General features: G+C 35.4%; 1 protein-coding gene across 13 annotated transcripts in view; it reads left to right on the forward strand.

Annotated features, from left to right (window-relative positions):
• Nucleotides 1-14,351, forward strand: part of LOC149801529 (rho guanine nucleotide exchange factor 28-like) — a 318,392-nt gene that overhangs the window by 265,070 nt on the left and 38,971 nt on the right. For all 13 annotated transcript variants that reach the window (XM_089955712.1, XM_089955716.1, XM_089955715.1 and 10 more), the window contains 6 exons: nt 863-948; nt 5,430-5,619; nt 10,219-10,296; nt 12,175-12,278; nt 13,373-13,448; nt 13,890-14,060. In XM_089955712.1, the coding sequence (XP_089811838.1) occupies nt 863-948; nt 5,430-5,619; nt 10,219-10,296; nt 12,175-12,278; nt 13,373-13,448; nt 13,890-14,060 (705 nt within the window). The remainder of the gene's footprint in view (nt 1-862; nt 949-5,429; nt 5,620-10,218; nt 10,297-12,174; nt 12,279-13,372; nt 13,449-13,889; nt 14,061-14,351) is intronic.

Raw genomic sequence — 14,351 nt, forward strand, 5'->3', positions numbered from 1 at the left:
GAGGTGTAGGTTAGAGTGACCCAAAGAAGAAAAATGAGTTCCTAATTACCCACTTTGACCAAACTTGGTGGATATCTTGTATATGGGTTTAGGAAGAAACCTATTCATGGCTACAGGAACGAAACAGGACAAAGACTCCTTTAGCTTTTTTTTTGCCTTAAGAAAACTTTGTTGATTGCTGTCATTTGAGACAAGGAAGACACCTTTCAATTTTTGGGTTTGGCCAAGGTTATAGGGACTTTAAAAAAGAAAAATGATTTCTGCTAAAAAAAAAATCTTTAGTCCTCTGCCACAGACCATGACTGAGCTTTGAGGATGACCGAAATTTCAGACAACTTAGTAACTTGTTGATTTGGGTTTCCAAAAGTCATGGTCATGGGTTGGGGCTGCATTTTTCCCCGACTTTGTTATATGGATGAATTGCATGAAACATAAATTATCACTATTGATAGCAGATTCAAAAGGTCATAGGTCAAGGTCATGTTGACTTAAGATATCCAGTAATTTCTTTGTGGTATACCTAGTTCAGAGTTACTTGTTGGCATATTGCATGGACATGTCTTCAAGTACCAGGATATCCAGCCAGTCTAAAAGGGCTTATGCTTGTGTTTACCTCCTGATAGGTGTTTAACAGGGGTGTCTAACCTTTCTGCTTCAGGGGGCCACGTTATAATTTTTTCCTCAGGTATAAGGCCATTTATAAACTTGACTTCATTTTCCACTACCAGTCTGTACAAGTTATAAAACTTTGGTGGGTTAGATATGTACCTTGAGGCTGGCCAGATTCTGGCCTGCAGGCTGTATGTTGGACAAATCTGGTGTATAATGTATAGTTTATGCCCCTTGTCTTGACTAATTGCAGAGGTCATCGCTGTGCTGTTGACTGATGTAATGTTCTTCATGCAAGAGAGTAACCAGAAGTACAATTTCTTTTCTGCAGACAATAAGGTGAGTGGAATTTAACATTGCAGACAATAAGGTGATTGAAATTTAACAATGCAAACAATAAGGTGATTGAAATTTAACATTACGGGCAATAAGGTAAGTGGAATTTAACAGTACAGACAATAAAGTGAGTGGAATTTAACATTGCAGACAGTATGGTGAGTGAAATTTAACACTACAGGCAGTAACATGAGTGGAATTTAGCATTGCAGACAATATGGTGATTGGACTAGAACATTACAGACAATAATATGTGTGAAATTTAACATTGCAGACAATAACATGACTGGAATTTAACATTCCAGACAATGAGTTGTTTTCACAGACGTCATGATTGTGTACGCAAATACCCATAATGCAACGAGCGCATATCTTGTGCCACCATTTTGAGTCCCTAACAAACCTTTATCAACGCAAGTCATCACGTATATTCAAGATAATAATCTGATTTAATTGTTGATCAGGATATTTACTTAATTGAAATGATACATAGATTGTACTTGAAATTATGTGCCCCTATAGCACAAAAAATAAAATAAAACTGCAAGTTACCTGGCTTATATCGAAAGACAGAATAGTGAAGTTGAACCATAATCGAGTATATTACTAATCAAATATAAACGTAGTTATTTTTTTATACGGGCAATATTGTCTTTTAAAAAAATATTTTGTGTTTTGACCCTAAGCTTATCACCTTGAAAGAGTATTTCCGGACAATGATCTTCGGATGCAGTAACAGTTATGGAAATAAAATTTCATAGCTTGTGTATTATGCCAGAACTTTTATGTACAAATGCTTTTCACAAACACGTGCTTGTGCTAAGGACAGCTGACAAACCAGTTTTAATAAGTAGGGTCAAATGTATTTGTGGAGGAGATTATGGACGTAGGATGATACTGAATGTAAGCAATAACCGTTGAATGAAATCTCGTCTTCAGTGTATTAAAATGAAACGTTTCCCTAATGGAGCATAACTTTGTACCAAATGTCAAAACCAATTATTCTTTAAATACTTTTAAAATATGAAAATATATATTAACAATTAACTTGAACTATAATCAAATGATTGATTTCAGCCCATTTAAATAAAAAATCATTACATGTTTCTACTTGTTTGTGTATCCTTTTGTTTATGCATCTGTTTATTGATGGATCTATTTGCTTGTGAAAGATAAACAAAGATGGTTGAAATTTCATTGTTTTACTTGAAGACAAAAGGAGAAAAGTCACGCATTTGTCTCATGTAGTTGATATGCACAACAGAATGCGATGTTATATTATATCCTTATTATATCCTTGCACACAAAATGAGCCATGCCTTCATAATTTGTGGGATAAACAATGTTGTTAGGAGCCGGTTTGTGTGGCTAGAGAATCAAAATGGCGGATATGGAAGTACACAACATTTTGTAACGTCACATGAAAACACTGGATATGATGAATGGACTTTAACACTGCAGATACCAGACTCTTTTTTTCAAGTGTTAAAATACAGTACTCCATAGTTTGTAGTTCATATTAAGGCTTCCAGAAGATAGCAGTTAGTGATGGAGCACTGTAAAGATGTCTGTTGGGTGTCTGACACTTGGTCAGAGAATATTTGGAATCAAAACAAATTTATGAATAAAAAGCACAGCTGTCTGTAGGATTTTGAACAAGTGGAATTCTAGAGGCATAATTCATTTAGATCTGAGAGTCCACTATTTGGAAAATTGTCTGTACAAATCTATGACCAGGAACTGAAGGTTCTGGAAATATGGACTGTCTTTTTAGAGAGCTGTGCCTGAGGTGTTCTTTAAAATTCATTCAATCTCAAAACGTGCTGCAATACATTCCTTGCAGGTTCTAAATATGCTATTCAGAGACCAAAATGAGATTAAATTTTAACCTTATTCAATTTTATTAGTGGAAATCTTAATGTCCTATTTCTTGCATTTTAAAACTTCATGCTGTATTTTTATACTCATTGTATAACTTTAATCTTAGGTTTTTATCCAAGGTCAATATCATTTAAAACGTAAAATATGGAAAAATTTAAGTTAAATAAAGTCGAATCACATGTTTTTAAAAAGTGCTTTTGTCATGTGGTAAATAGAATTTTAAATTTTTTCGTAAAATATCTTGAAATTTTAATTTTAACCAACTTTAATCTCTTCAGTTTAGGTTTATGAGGATAGAAATATTTTAAATCAGTTGACATGCGGGTTTTATTCTAGGACATGTGATAAGTGCACTGTTTCTATTTATGAACTTTTTTTGCCAAAATAATCAATCAAATTCATGATTGCACATCATTTTCAAAAGCCCGTCATATATTTTCTTTGTTTAGAGAGTTCTCCCCCTTATTTTGGGGGTTGGAAGGGAATTTTCCAAAAAATTTCCTCGTTTAAGATCCCGAAATGGTTCTGAAGTAAATGTGTAATATGTATGAAATTTTGTATTTATGAAAATAAGGATTTATAAAACTTAAGTGCACATTGGCCTTCTCATTTCTAATAAATGTACATGTAGAACTTAAAAGCTCTAAGTAAGGAATCCTGCAATTTTCTGCAATTCTTCTTAACTTTTTGCAGGCATAACTAACTTGAACTGCATAATGTATCAGTTCAGCCAAGAGTTGAATATTTAAATATTGTAGAAGAGCCAGATAAGAATGTTGATAGCATTTTGATTTAAATATAGTGGACCAGTCTACAGTAAATTCAAATGAAAATATCAATTGCAGTTCCATTTAAATATTGTAGACCAGTCTACAGCAAATTCAAATGGAAATGTCAATCACAGTTCCATTTAACTATTGTAGACCAGTCTACAGTAGATTCAGATAAGAATGTATAACAAGGCATTCTGAACAGTCAGACAGTGTTTCTCTTTATGCACATTTGTGCGTCGGGGACGCACGCTGGAGAAAATTGACGCACACATTTTGTTACCGTGCATTTCTTTGACGCAAAGGATTTTCATAATATGATCATGATTTATTTAATACCAAATACCCATTGGACAATGGATGGCATGGTATATACTTCGCATATAGGAATTGACTGCTTCCCCGCTTTGTTTGCTCCCTGCCTTGCGCTTCTCTATTCATATAGCAAAGTGCAATGCAGGGAACATATAAAACAATGAACCAGACTAGCATAGGCAATGTTATGACGGAGTAGCTTCCCCTAATCTCGCGAGCTTCACGCGATTTCCATCGAGCTCAGCAAGCTGTTCTAGATATTTAACATCAAGGCTCGTTGCACTAGAAAGTGATCTCCAGATTAAAACGTCATGCACTAAAAAGCATTAGCGAAGAAAGTGAAAGAAGCAGAACACAAAAGAGCAAATGTGGATCTAACTTTAATGGAAAAATGGAGAAAATTATTCCCTTGACTGGAATATTCATTATGATTACCGGTGTGACTTCTGATCGCGTGATTGCAAAGACTGCAAAAGTGAATAATCCTTTCGTGACAGGATTTTAGAATTTTTAAAAATAAGCCCTCGTTCGCCATAAGATATCTGGAGAACACATTATAACCTAAGACATTATTTCACAACAAAGAAATCAGTAAACTTGCAGAGACAAATGCGTTATTTGGATTAAAAAGTCAGCGGGTCATTGCAGATTTTATTGGTTTTTAACTTTTACTGCAATAAAAGAAAGATCTTCAAGTTCAAGTGTAACTTATTAGAAAGAAGATGAATCAGTATCCTCCTTGATATTTGGATAAATGTGTTCTAGGATGAAGTACAATGAAACCTATTATAGTACACATTTGATGAAAGACAGTAAATTAACTCACATTTGGTTAAAAAGATTTATTTGGCTTTTTGTATTGGCTTATATGTGATGTGTTGGGCTATAATATTGTTGAGGAGACGGTTAAAAGTACCACTCTAAAAGAAAAATCAACTAATAAAATTATTCTTTGAATGGACAATGCATTTGTTTGTTAATTGTGCATGTTGGTGTATTTGTATGGTTAGAGAAAGAGAGAGTATGTTGTGCAAGTTGCAATATCCTATTTCAAGCTGAAAAAGTACGAGTCGTATGAAAATTTGTCAGTACATTTTTGACCCCCACATTTTTTATTTGACCCCCAGTTTTGACACCTAGGGGTTTTTTGTACCCTCAATTTTACACCCCTGGGGGATACACTGGTCAGAGAAAATTTCATTGTTAAATACAGGCTTCACTTGCTTTAGAAAAAATGTCTACTGTATATGCTAACTTAAGCATTAAGTCATGCTAGCTTATGTGTCAAGTCCAAATGTAAATGACAGAGACCCTGATAACGTGCTGGCAGATCAGGGTCTGTGTTGTTTGTCTAGTGATTACTTCTATCAAGCAACTGCTTAGATCCAGATCTGCCCAGGAATTGTGCAGTGGCAGATCTGGATCTGTGTAGTTTGCATTTGGACAAAACTTTTCAGTGAGTATATATGGTAATTGTTTTATCCATATTTTAAAGCACTTTCTTTGTTTTTCTTTCAGTATGGAGTGGTACCCCTTTTTAACCTGCTGGTCAGAGAGAAAGGGGACACTAGAGACAGTAAGGGTTTCTACCTGATCAGTCAGAACAAACAGATGCCTGAGATGTACGAGTTGGTGTGTAGAACTGCCAGCGAAAGGCACTCCTGGATCACCATCCTCCAGAAGACTGTTGAGAAATGTCCAGAGGATGGTATTAAATAGACTTATCCCCCACCCCCACTTTATTTTTTCATATATTTTGACAAAACATGGATATCCTTTTTAGATGACCTGGCTATAATGCCAGGTGAGTGTATGTATGGTTGGTCTTTCTTCCTCCATGCGTCATTTGTTCAAATTTTAATGGTCTTGAGGCCACAGTGCTGTCTGTAAAATCAGGTACAAATTGGACAGTTGGATTCAGAGAAGTTGTAAATAGCTTACAACTTCTCAGAATCCAGTTGTCTAATTTGTACTTGATTTTGCAGAGAGCACTGTGGCCTCAAGACCTTTCAAATTTGTTTACTGGATGCTAAACTGTCACCCAATATGACTGCCATTACTAAAAATAGAAAAACCATTAAAGATCTTCTCAAACACCTCAACGGAAGCGGACTAAAGTTTGACAAAATGCATCTTAGCTTGAAAGTCTTTCGAATTTGTTAAAATGATGCCTATATGACACAAGATATGGCTGCCAATACTAGAAGTGTAAAAAGCTTCAAATGCTATTGAGAATTTTAGATCAGAAGCATCCTGGCATAGACGAATTTCAAACCTTTATAAATGATGCTAATCCATGATGAAATGAGGCCACTGTGACTAAAACTACAAAACTTTTAAACATTAACTCAACAAAATCCACTGAAATTAACCAAATTTGACAGCATAATGGCATAAAAGCCCGTAAAGTTTAATTGGTACTTACCAGTTTCATGTTTTGCATAGGGTTAGAATTTTAAAGAAAAGGAATTTCCCTGGCTTTCCTCACTGGTTATACTGCTATTTAAAAAGGACCTTGTATATCTTAGCATAGCTGCCAAGTGTTCCATTTTTTCCGTATTTGTCCCGTATTTTGGACCTGAATATGGGTGTATGTTTTTTTGGCCAAAAATACGTTTTTTATTTTTTTTTAAATATTAAAAAATTTCCTTGCAATTTTCAGTTTAGAACGGGCACTCGGTTCCATTCTGATAGAAATGTATCGCATGTATATAGAAATACAGTTCTACAAGTATATAGAAATACAGTTCTACAATATGATTGGTTCATTCGAAATCGAGGCTACAATGCCTGTCATTATCCGCCATATTGGATTTTGCAAACAGTTACTGCTGTCACTGTATCTCATTTCATAATATTCGACTTCTAATCATGTTGAATAGGAAAGCAGAATATTCAGAATTTTCTCCAGGAAAGACAAGAAAACAGAACTAGAAGGACAATTGTGCCGTCTTGTTTAGATTTGTGAAACCATCTAGTAAAGGCGAAAACTCTACGTTTTGCAAATTGTGTAACGTGATTTCGCTATTGGGCGCCTATGAAATAAAGAGCACGAAAAAGCTAATAAACATCAGCTTGCTGCTTCATCATACACAACTCAGCCTGAACTTACGACGTATATAAATACCAGAGAGAACCTTGATGTAATTTGATCGAAATTCGGTTTATTAAATTTCTTTTGGAAATTAACCTTCCTCTTTCAGTTGCTATTGTTGCTGGCGATTTATTTAGCACGTTTTCCAGACAGTAAAATCGCAAAGGATTACTCATATGCTAGAATGAAAACAGTTCAATAAGAAAATCACACAGAATTGAGATCATCAGTGAAAGTTGATACATTCAAATTGATAATGATTAGAAAAAAATAAGGTGTGGAAAAGGCTACTATAAAAAGTCTGTGTCTGAGTGTGTTGCACTCTTGCACCTTCTGAATGGGCACCCGAATGGAATATGGTACAACACATGCATATTTGACATTAAATAATTATGTAAAGCACTGTCCTACTTTACTGATCGTTGTATATGTTGTAAATAGTTACATATGCATTAAAATTTAAAAATCAGTATTTGTTCCTGAAAATCGGTATTTTTATCACAAGAAGTCAGTATTTTTGTATTTGAGGGTTGGCAGCTATGTCTTAGGTATTATTCAAAGAACCTTTAATTCCCTTTATTTTGGTGTATGATTGATGGGTGTAATGTGGGTTACAGTAAAACCTGTTATGAGAGACTGCCCCTTCTGCAAACCAAAAGCAGTCTCTCAAGACAGGTGGTCTCTCATAAGAGGTGTGTGAAAATGGACTGGTTTTCAGGGTCAGTAGTTAACATTGTTGAAAAATAAATAATACCCATACCCACTGTACATGTATCATATCCTTTATTCATAAATCTTGTTAAATATTGCATGCATTCCTCTCAAAATATCTTTATATAATAAAGATATGCATATATCAAACAACGAGAATAAAATTTATATTTCAACATCACATTAATATGTACAAAAAATGAACAGATATGATGTATATATCTTATTTTATACACTTATTCACTTGTTTTTTTTTTTAAAGAAATCCATTATACTTCTTTGTTGACATGTTTTACTCAGCTGTCTGGTCTGAACATGTATCTCAATTATTGCCTTTTCCTGAATCAACTTTCCACTTACTGGTATGTTTTTACTCCTTGCAACACAAAACCACTCCCATACTCGCTCGTTCAGATCTTCGTAAACTGTCTGTCTTGCCGTGGCATATTTCCTCTGTGCTTGTGCACCTTTCTGCCATTCGTTTCTAATGGACTTCTTGTCTTTGATTACATTTTGAACTTGCGTTTTACCAACGCTTAAGCTGACTGCTATTTTGCGAGTGGTCTCGCCTTTTTCATTTCTTTCAATGACATTAATCCTTTCTTCCAGTGTTAAAATTCTTCTTTTTTTCAGCGGATATTCTGCCGTTGTTTTTAGTTTTGACGTTATAAAGACTATCGGTTTTGATCAGGTTTTGGGGAAATGTGGAATAAATATATATTATGTACCAATGAATGAAACCAAAAGACATAATTAACTCATCAAGAAACAATACATTTATTCTGAGACGAAGTTTAAATCAACAGTGTTATAGCTCCACAAACAAATGTTCCAACCATCTGCACCCAGGTAAACAGATGGTGACTTGGTGAAACACTAACAAAAGAAATAAAAAATAATTTTAAAAAAGTCCAGAAATGATTCTCACTTACTAATATTAAAGACAATGAGCTCATACACCCTTGAGGCATTATGGATGAACTGGAAAGACAAACGACGTACTCAAACCTACACTGAAGCCCTTTCAAACGATTTCTCACTGGGACATAAGGACTACCGGCGTTTTGTGAGTTTTCATAAAGATAAAGAAAAAATACAAACCTCTAAATTGACTGCGTATATCCATCATTACTCCCTTTGATGTTACTCTTACTGGCTATTCACATGACTTCGGCACTACAATGGCGGTTAGTGACGTACTTTAGTCTGGTTTACTGCAGTTTACAAATGACACCGTACGCTGGAGTTGTAAATTTCACAAAACTGGTACTGTAGCAAGACAAATTATTTTTTAATACTTTATTAGAGCAATCTTTGTTATTTATGCAGTCTTTGTTACAAAGGATTAAATGATGGTTAGAGGTGTTTATCCCGATATATGGTTGTTCAACTATAATGTTATTTAATGTGCACTTTGTTTGCATACTACATTTATCCCGAGCTCTAGTGTTTACAAAGGATTAAGTTAAGGTCAGTGGTGTCAATCTGTTTTGATTTTTTGGCGATGCGGTCATTCATAGCAGTGTCAAAATGCATTATTTGCCAAGAAATTGTGGCCGCTGGTCGCGTTCAGCAGGTGGTCGTTCATAACAGAGCATTTATATAGTAAAATCGATCCATGCATTACGATTGTGGTCAGAAATGACAGGTGGTCGCTCATAGCAGAGGTCGCTCATGACAGGTTTTACTGTATAGAGTATACAGCTTGGCTTTACTCCAGATGTGCACTTCTCAAAAAACTGCAAGCTCCGTTTGGTCATTTTCACTTCCTGGACTTCAGAGGTAAATTGTATAAAAAAAGAGCCGATAACTTTCTTACATTTTGTGTATTTGGTAATTCATTCATTGCACTTTCAGAAGCTGTTATTGTCTAGTCTGGCAAAATTCATTTTCCCTATTATATAACTTTTAAAGATAGTGTACTTTAGCCTAATTCAGGCTGGTTTGTTTAGCACAAGGGAGCAGTCATTTTAGTTTGCTGTGTGCTTAGATCATTTACAATCTCTTCAAGTACAATATCCAATGAAATTTCAGCCATAGTACATGGAAGTAACATAGAGGTATGCCAACATTCTCTCCATTGTGCATGTTGCAAATGTAAACAACTTAACCTTACACCCACCACTTTCTCAGATGTTCATACTATCTTTAGAGTCCCCCCCCCCCCCAACACAGATTATTTAGTACTGGCATAAACTAGGACTACCAATACTGCAAATAGCCAATGATATCTTTAGATGTCAGAAGTAGGACATGGTGACCCACTTTTATTCCCCACCATGTTTGTGGTAAGGGCATGTAATGTCACTTTTGCTCATATATCGATTCAGTTTGGTGGAACATCCTTTGCTAATTCACAGTCTTTAGTTTTGTAAGATTTTGCATTTGACCCCATTTCTACTTATGTTGTTTTGAACAAGTTAAATATTTCACATTTTATATTGTCCCACTCTTTCATTATTTTGTTTCTTTTGTTTTTCGTACAAGTCTATCCTTTTGCAGAGAAAGAAGAAGATGATTCCGAAGATGAAGAAGAAAAAAAGCGGGAAGCTAGAGCTGCCAAAGCAAAGGAGATCATGCGTAAGATAGTCTTTGATGCATGTATTAGGTTTATTCAGACCAAGTGAGCTGATGGTATGACCCTGTAATCCATTGATCAACATTGTAAACTCCCACTTCATTGCTGATCAGATTGTGCATACGTGGTATGCAAGTTTATCTGATGAAGTTCTTTGATGATGACATCCCATTCATATTAATAAAGAGTCGACATCTAATTGGCTAAGCTGGTGAGCATAGTGGAGGCCCTATTTCTGATCCCATTTTGATAAGATCTGGTGCAGAAACTTCGCTCTTCATGACATATTACGGGTTGGATTATGAGTGATCCGTCTTCAAGACATATTATGGGTTGGATTATGAGTGATCTGTCTTCATGACATGGGTTGGATTATGAGTGATCCGTCTTCATGACATATTATGGGTTGGATTATGAGTGATATACATGAATTCATCAGATTGGTTGAGCTTTTGAACACCTATGGCAGTATTTTTTATCAGACCCTTTATGAAAGTTTGTATCAGAATGTGTTTGATTCAGAACAGCTTCTGAGCATAATAATTGAGTAGTCTTTCATCTGATGGGCTGAGCATATGAACACACTCTGGAGGCATTATTTCTAAACAGACTTTGATCACACTCGCAGTTAGCAGTTTTATCTTCAGGATCCCAGATAGTCTGATTATTAGCAAGATTTGTGCATATGAATGAACATCCATACTTGACGGATGCTGGGTATTGAACCCCCAACCATCTGGTCAGGACTTTAATGTCTTACCCACTGAGCCACCATTTCCACCATAAGTGGGGATCTCCATGGTTTCCAAGTTATGACAGATGGGGAGGATAATGACAGACCTTGTAATATATGCAGATTGGCTCCCCTTGTAATGCCAAGCAAGTCTGTGTACATTAAGGGTGGGAGTGCAGACAATTTCTAAGTTACTACTCAGTAGCCTAGTCCCCATTGGTAGGGAGAGATCCATGAAACTATACTGGTGTACAACATGATCATCCACTGATATAACATGCTTGCTGTACGGATCAATTTTTACATGGTATACAGACCTGCCAACTCTTACAATTTTGCCGTAAGTCTTACAAAAATTACCCTTAAAATATGGACTTATGGCGTACTAGCAAAAACTATGGACAAAATAATTGTTGCCGAAAAATCCGGATAATTGGTTCATATGTGTTTTATTTGGATCCAGGTTTCATCTTTGATTTAGTAAACTTAGTCAGGGAACCAGACTAACATTACAGCAGCACCTCAGATGCTTTAAACTGCACCTATTCATGTGAAGCATGTGCATGATGAAACTGTTGATCATAGAATTTTTTAAAATGGCGTCCAGAGAGCAATGTTTAAGATGAAAGGGAAAATAAGCTTCTAGAAAAGTGTTAATAATCAACACAGAAGAATAAAAAGTAGTATTCAGATTCTTGTGAATAAAAGTTAGATATGACACAGTTATGTTTATTGGATGTCATGTGTCAGTTTGAGTATGTCTCATGGCAGGAGATTTGATTGCCATCGTCATGTGAAATGGAAAAGAATTTAGAAAGAGTTATGTAAAGTTGAGAGATAGCAACAAGCCATTGAGCTGCATAAGGGTTTGGAACTAGAGTTTTGCAACTGTACTAGTGGTAAATAAAGTCTTTGCATACTTTAGAAACTTTTCAGTTGAACATAATGTTTATCGTCGATGCATCTAACTTTTAATTATGTTTTCCAGCTTTACAATAGCACTTAATGATATTTTGTTACACCTTACTGAAAACTGGTAAATCTTACGGAAAAAATCAACTGCTTTACAGAGACGGACTTGTCGGAGTTGGCAGGTCGGGGTATATAAACTGTTTCTAAGTTGTTTTTTTTATGATTTTTTTAACAGAGAAAATGCGGGAAAATGATGAGGACATTAAAAATTGCTGCAATGAGAAGAACAGGCTGATGCTGGAACTTCTTGCTGTCTATAATAGTAATGAGGATTCCTCGGTAAGTTTGTCCTGATGTGCAGACATTCTACTGTAAATGTCTTGATTCAAAGAAATGAAGCTATTGTATGATTCTATATTTATTGGACTGATGTGGCAAAAAAAAATATTTTTGATCAATATTTTATGCTGATTTATTCAGAATATCAGCCATTTGTAATACCACATATTTATTTTAATGTTTATCAGTTTTCGTGTTTGTTTTTAAAAAAAAATGCTTTTGCAAGTCCAAGAAAGACGATAACAGTGTTAGTAAAGAAATTCAGAGGAATGTTGTGAATGTATTGTGATGCAATTTATTGTAACTTTAATGCATAATAAACTGAACAACAATTTTTTCCACCTCTGAAAAAATGGTGGAGTGAAAGTCATCTTTTTACGATCATTGTACTCCTTATTTAAGCGGTTTCTTTTGGAAAGGACTGAACATGAATATTACAAGGACTGAACATGTATATTAAAATGCAATCATTTTACTTCATGCCCAGCAACAGCATGGTGCAACCTGTCACTTTTTATGGTTCTGGCTGCACCAGCAATAGTACCAGTGTTTCTGTGTTAAGATCTATGCAAAGGTGTTTTTGCAACATGTATATGCGTGTATGTTTGTATGATCATTTCATAGGTAACAGATTCAGTGGGACCATTTTGTTAACACTTGTGATCAATAATCATGTTAAAAATTCAATTGTTATGCAGTATTAAGGAATGATTAAAGTCCCTGCGAAAAAGATAGGTCCTGTGTTCCTCCCCAACCTTGGTACCATAGTATGTTGTTGTTTTTTTTAAACATTAAAGTTGTCTTACAATATATCAGTGAATTATCATATACACACACTTGCAAGTCAAGTTGTTGTCTCTAGACTGCATAGACCTAGATCTACCATCACATAATGTACTGGCTGATCAGTGTCTGTGCATTTGGTTAGAAGTAATCTGTAGAACAAACAACATAAACCTTGATCTGCCAGCATTGTATAACATCAGATTATGGTATATGTTGCTTGCAGTTGGACTCGTAGGAGCATGTCTACAAGTTGATTAGTGACTTCTTGACATTCATTAAATAAAGTGTGTTTTTATTCCCCATTTCAGTCAAGGCCTGGCTCAAGAGAGATTGAGGAAGGGGGATTAGAGAACATGGGGACACTTCAAGCAGCCATTCAAGGAGGTCATTTGTATTCTCTCTCTCTCTCTCTCTCTCTCTCCATGTCAAATTGCCATTTGTTGATTGTAAACCTAATTAATTTTGTATGATTAGGAATTTATGTTTCATTTAGCATGACACAAAGTGCAGTTGGGAATATGTGAAAATAAATTTGCATTTAAACCAAGCGGACTTGTGGCATTGTAAGGAACCAGTTGTGAGATTGCTTTGTATCATTTAAGTTTGTCATTCAAACATGAAGAAATCTAGTAAAAAGTAGTACAAAATCAGCAAGTTTCAATGGATTGATCCTCATTGTCATGTGTACAAGGGTACATAGCTGCTAAACAAGCATCTTGCACCAGAATTATTGTGAATATTTTGTGTACATTATAAACTGTCATATAAATGAAACAAGATAATACAATAAGTTTAAAATTTAAAAATTAATATTCTGTACTTCAGTATCAATAGCTGCCTCCCAGCTCACCACCATGTTGGAGTGTAGTAGTACAAACTTGAGTCGCAGTGTCAGCAGTGTTGGGGAGCATTCCACTTCCTCCTTTGGTGCTCTGCAAGTGCCTAAAAGGGCTGAGACATTTGGTGGTTTTGATGCTCCTCTAGAGGGACCCAAAGGTAGGTCTAATATTCACCTTGGTAGAGGAAATGCAGTTAGTGAAATGCTTCCCCTAAATAAATTCTCCCATGTTTGTCATGCCATTGTCATGAAGCTTGACAGCAATAACTTCAATATTTTCAGTATCTTTGTACGAATCCCATCCGGACATGCCCTGGATTAACCTCAGTGTTAAAGTTTTCATGTGTGACTTTCTAAAAAAAGAAGGACATGGGCTAGACAGCAAGTTGTCTTTTGAATGGATGAAGAGATCATAATGTTTGCAGTCATCGGGTCAAAGTTGTATTGTG

Source organism: Sinohyriopsis cumingii, chromosome 4 (assembly GCF_028554795.1).
Source record: "Sinohyriopsis cumingii isolate HCF-2022 chromosome 4, ASM2855479v2, whole genome shotgun sequence".
NCBI lineage: Eukaryota > Metazoa > Mollusca > Bivalvia > Unionida > Unionidae > Sinohyriopsis > Sinohyriopsis cumingii.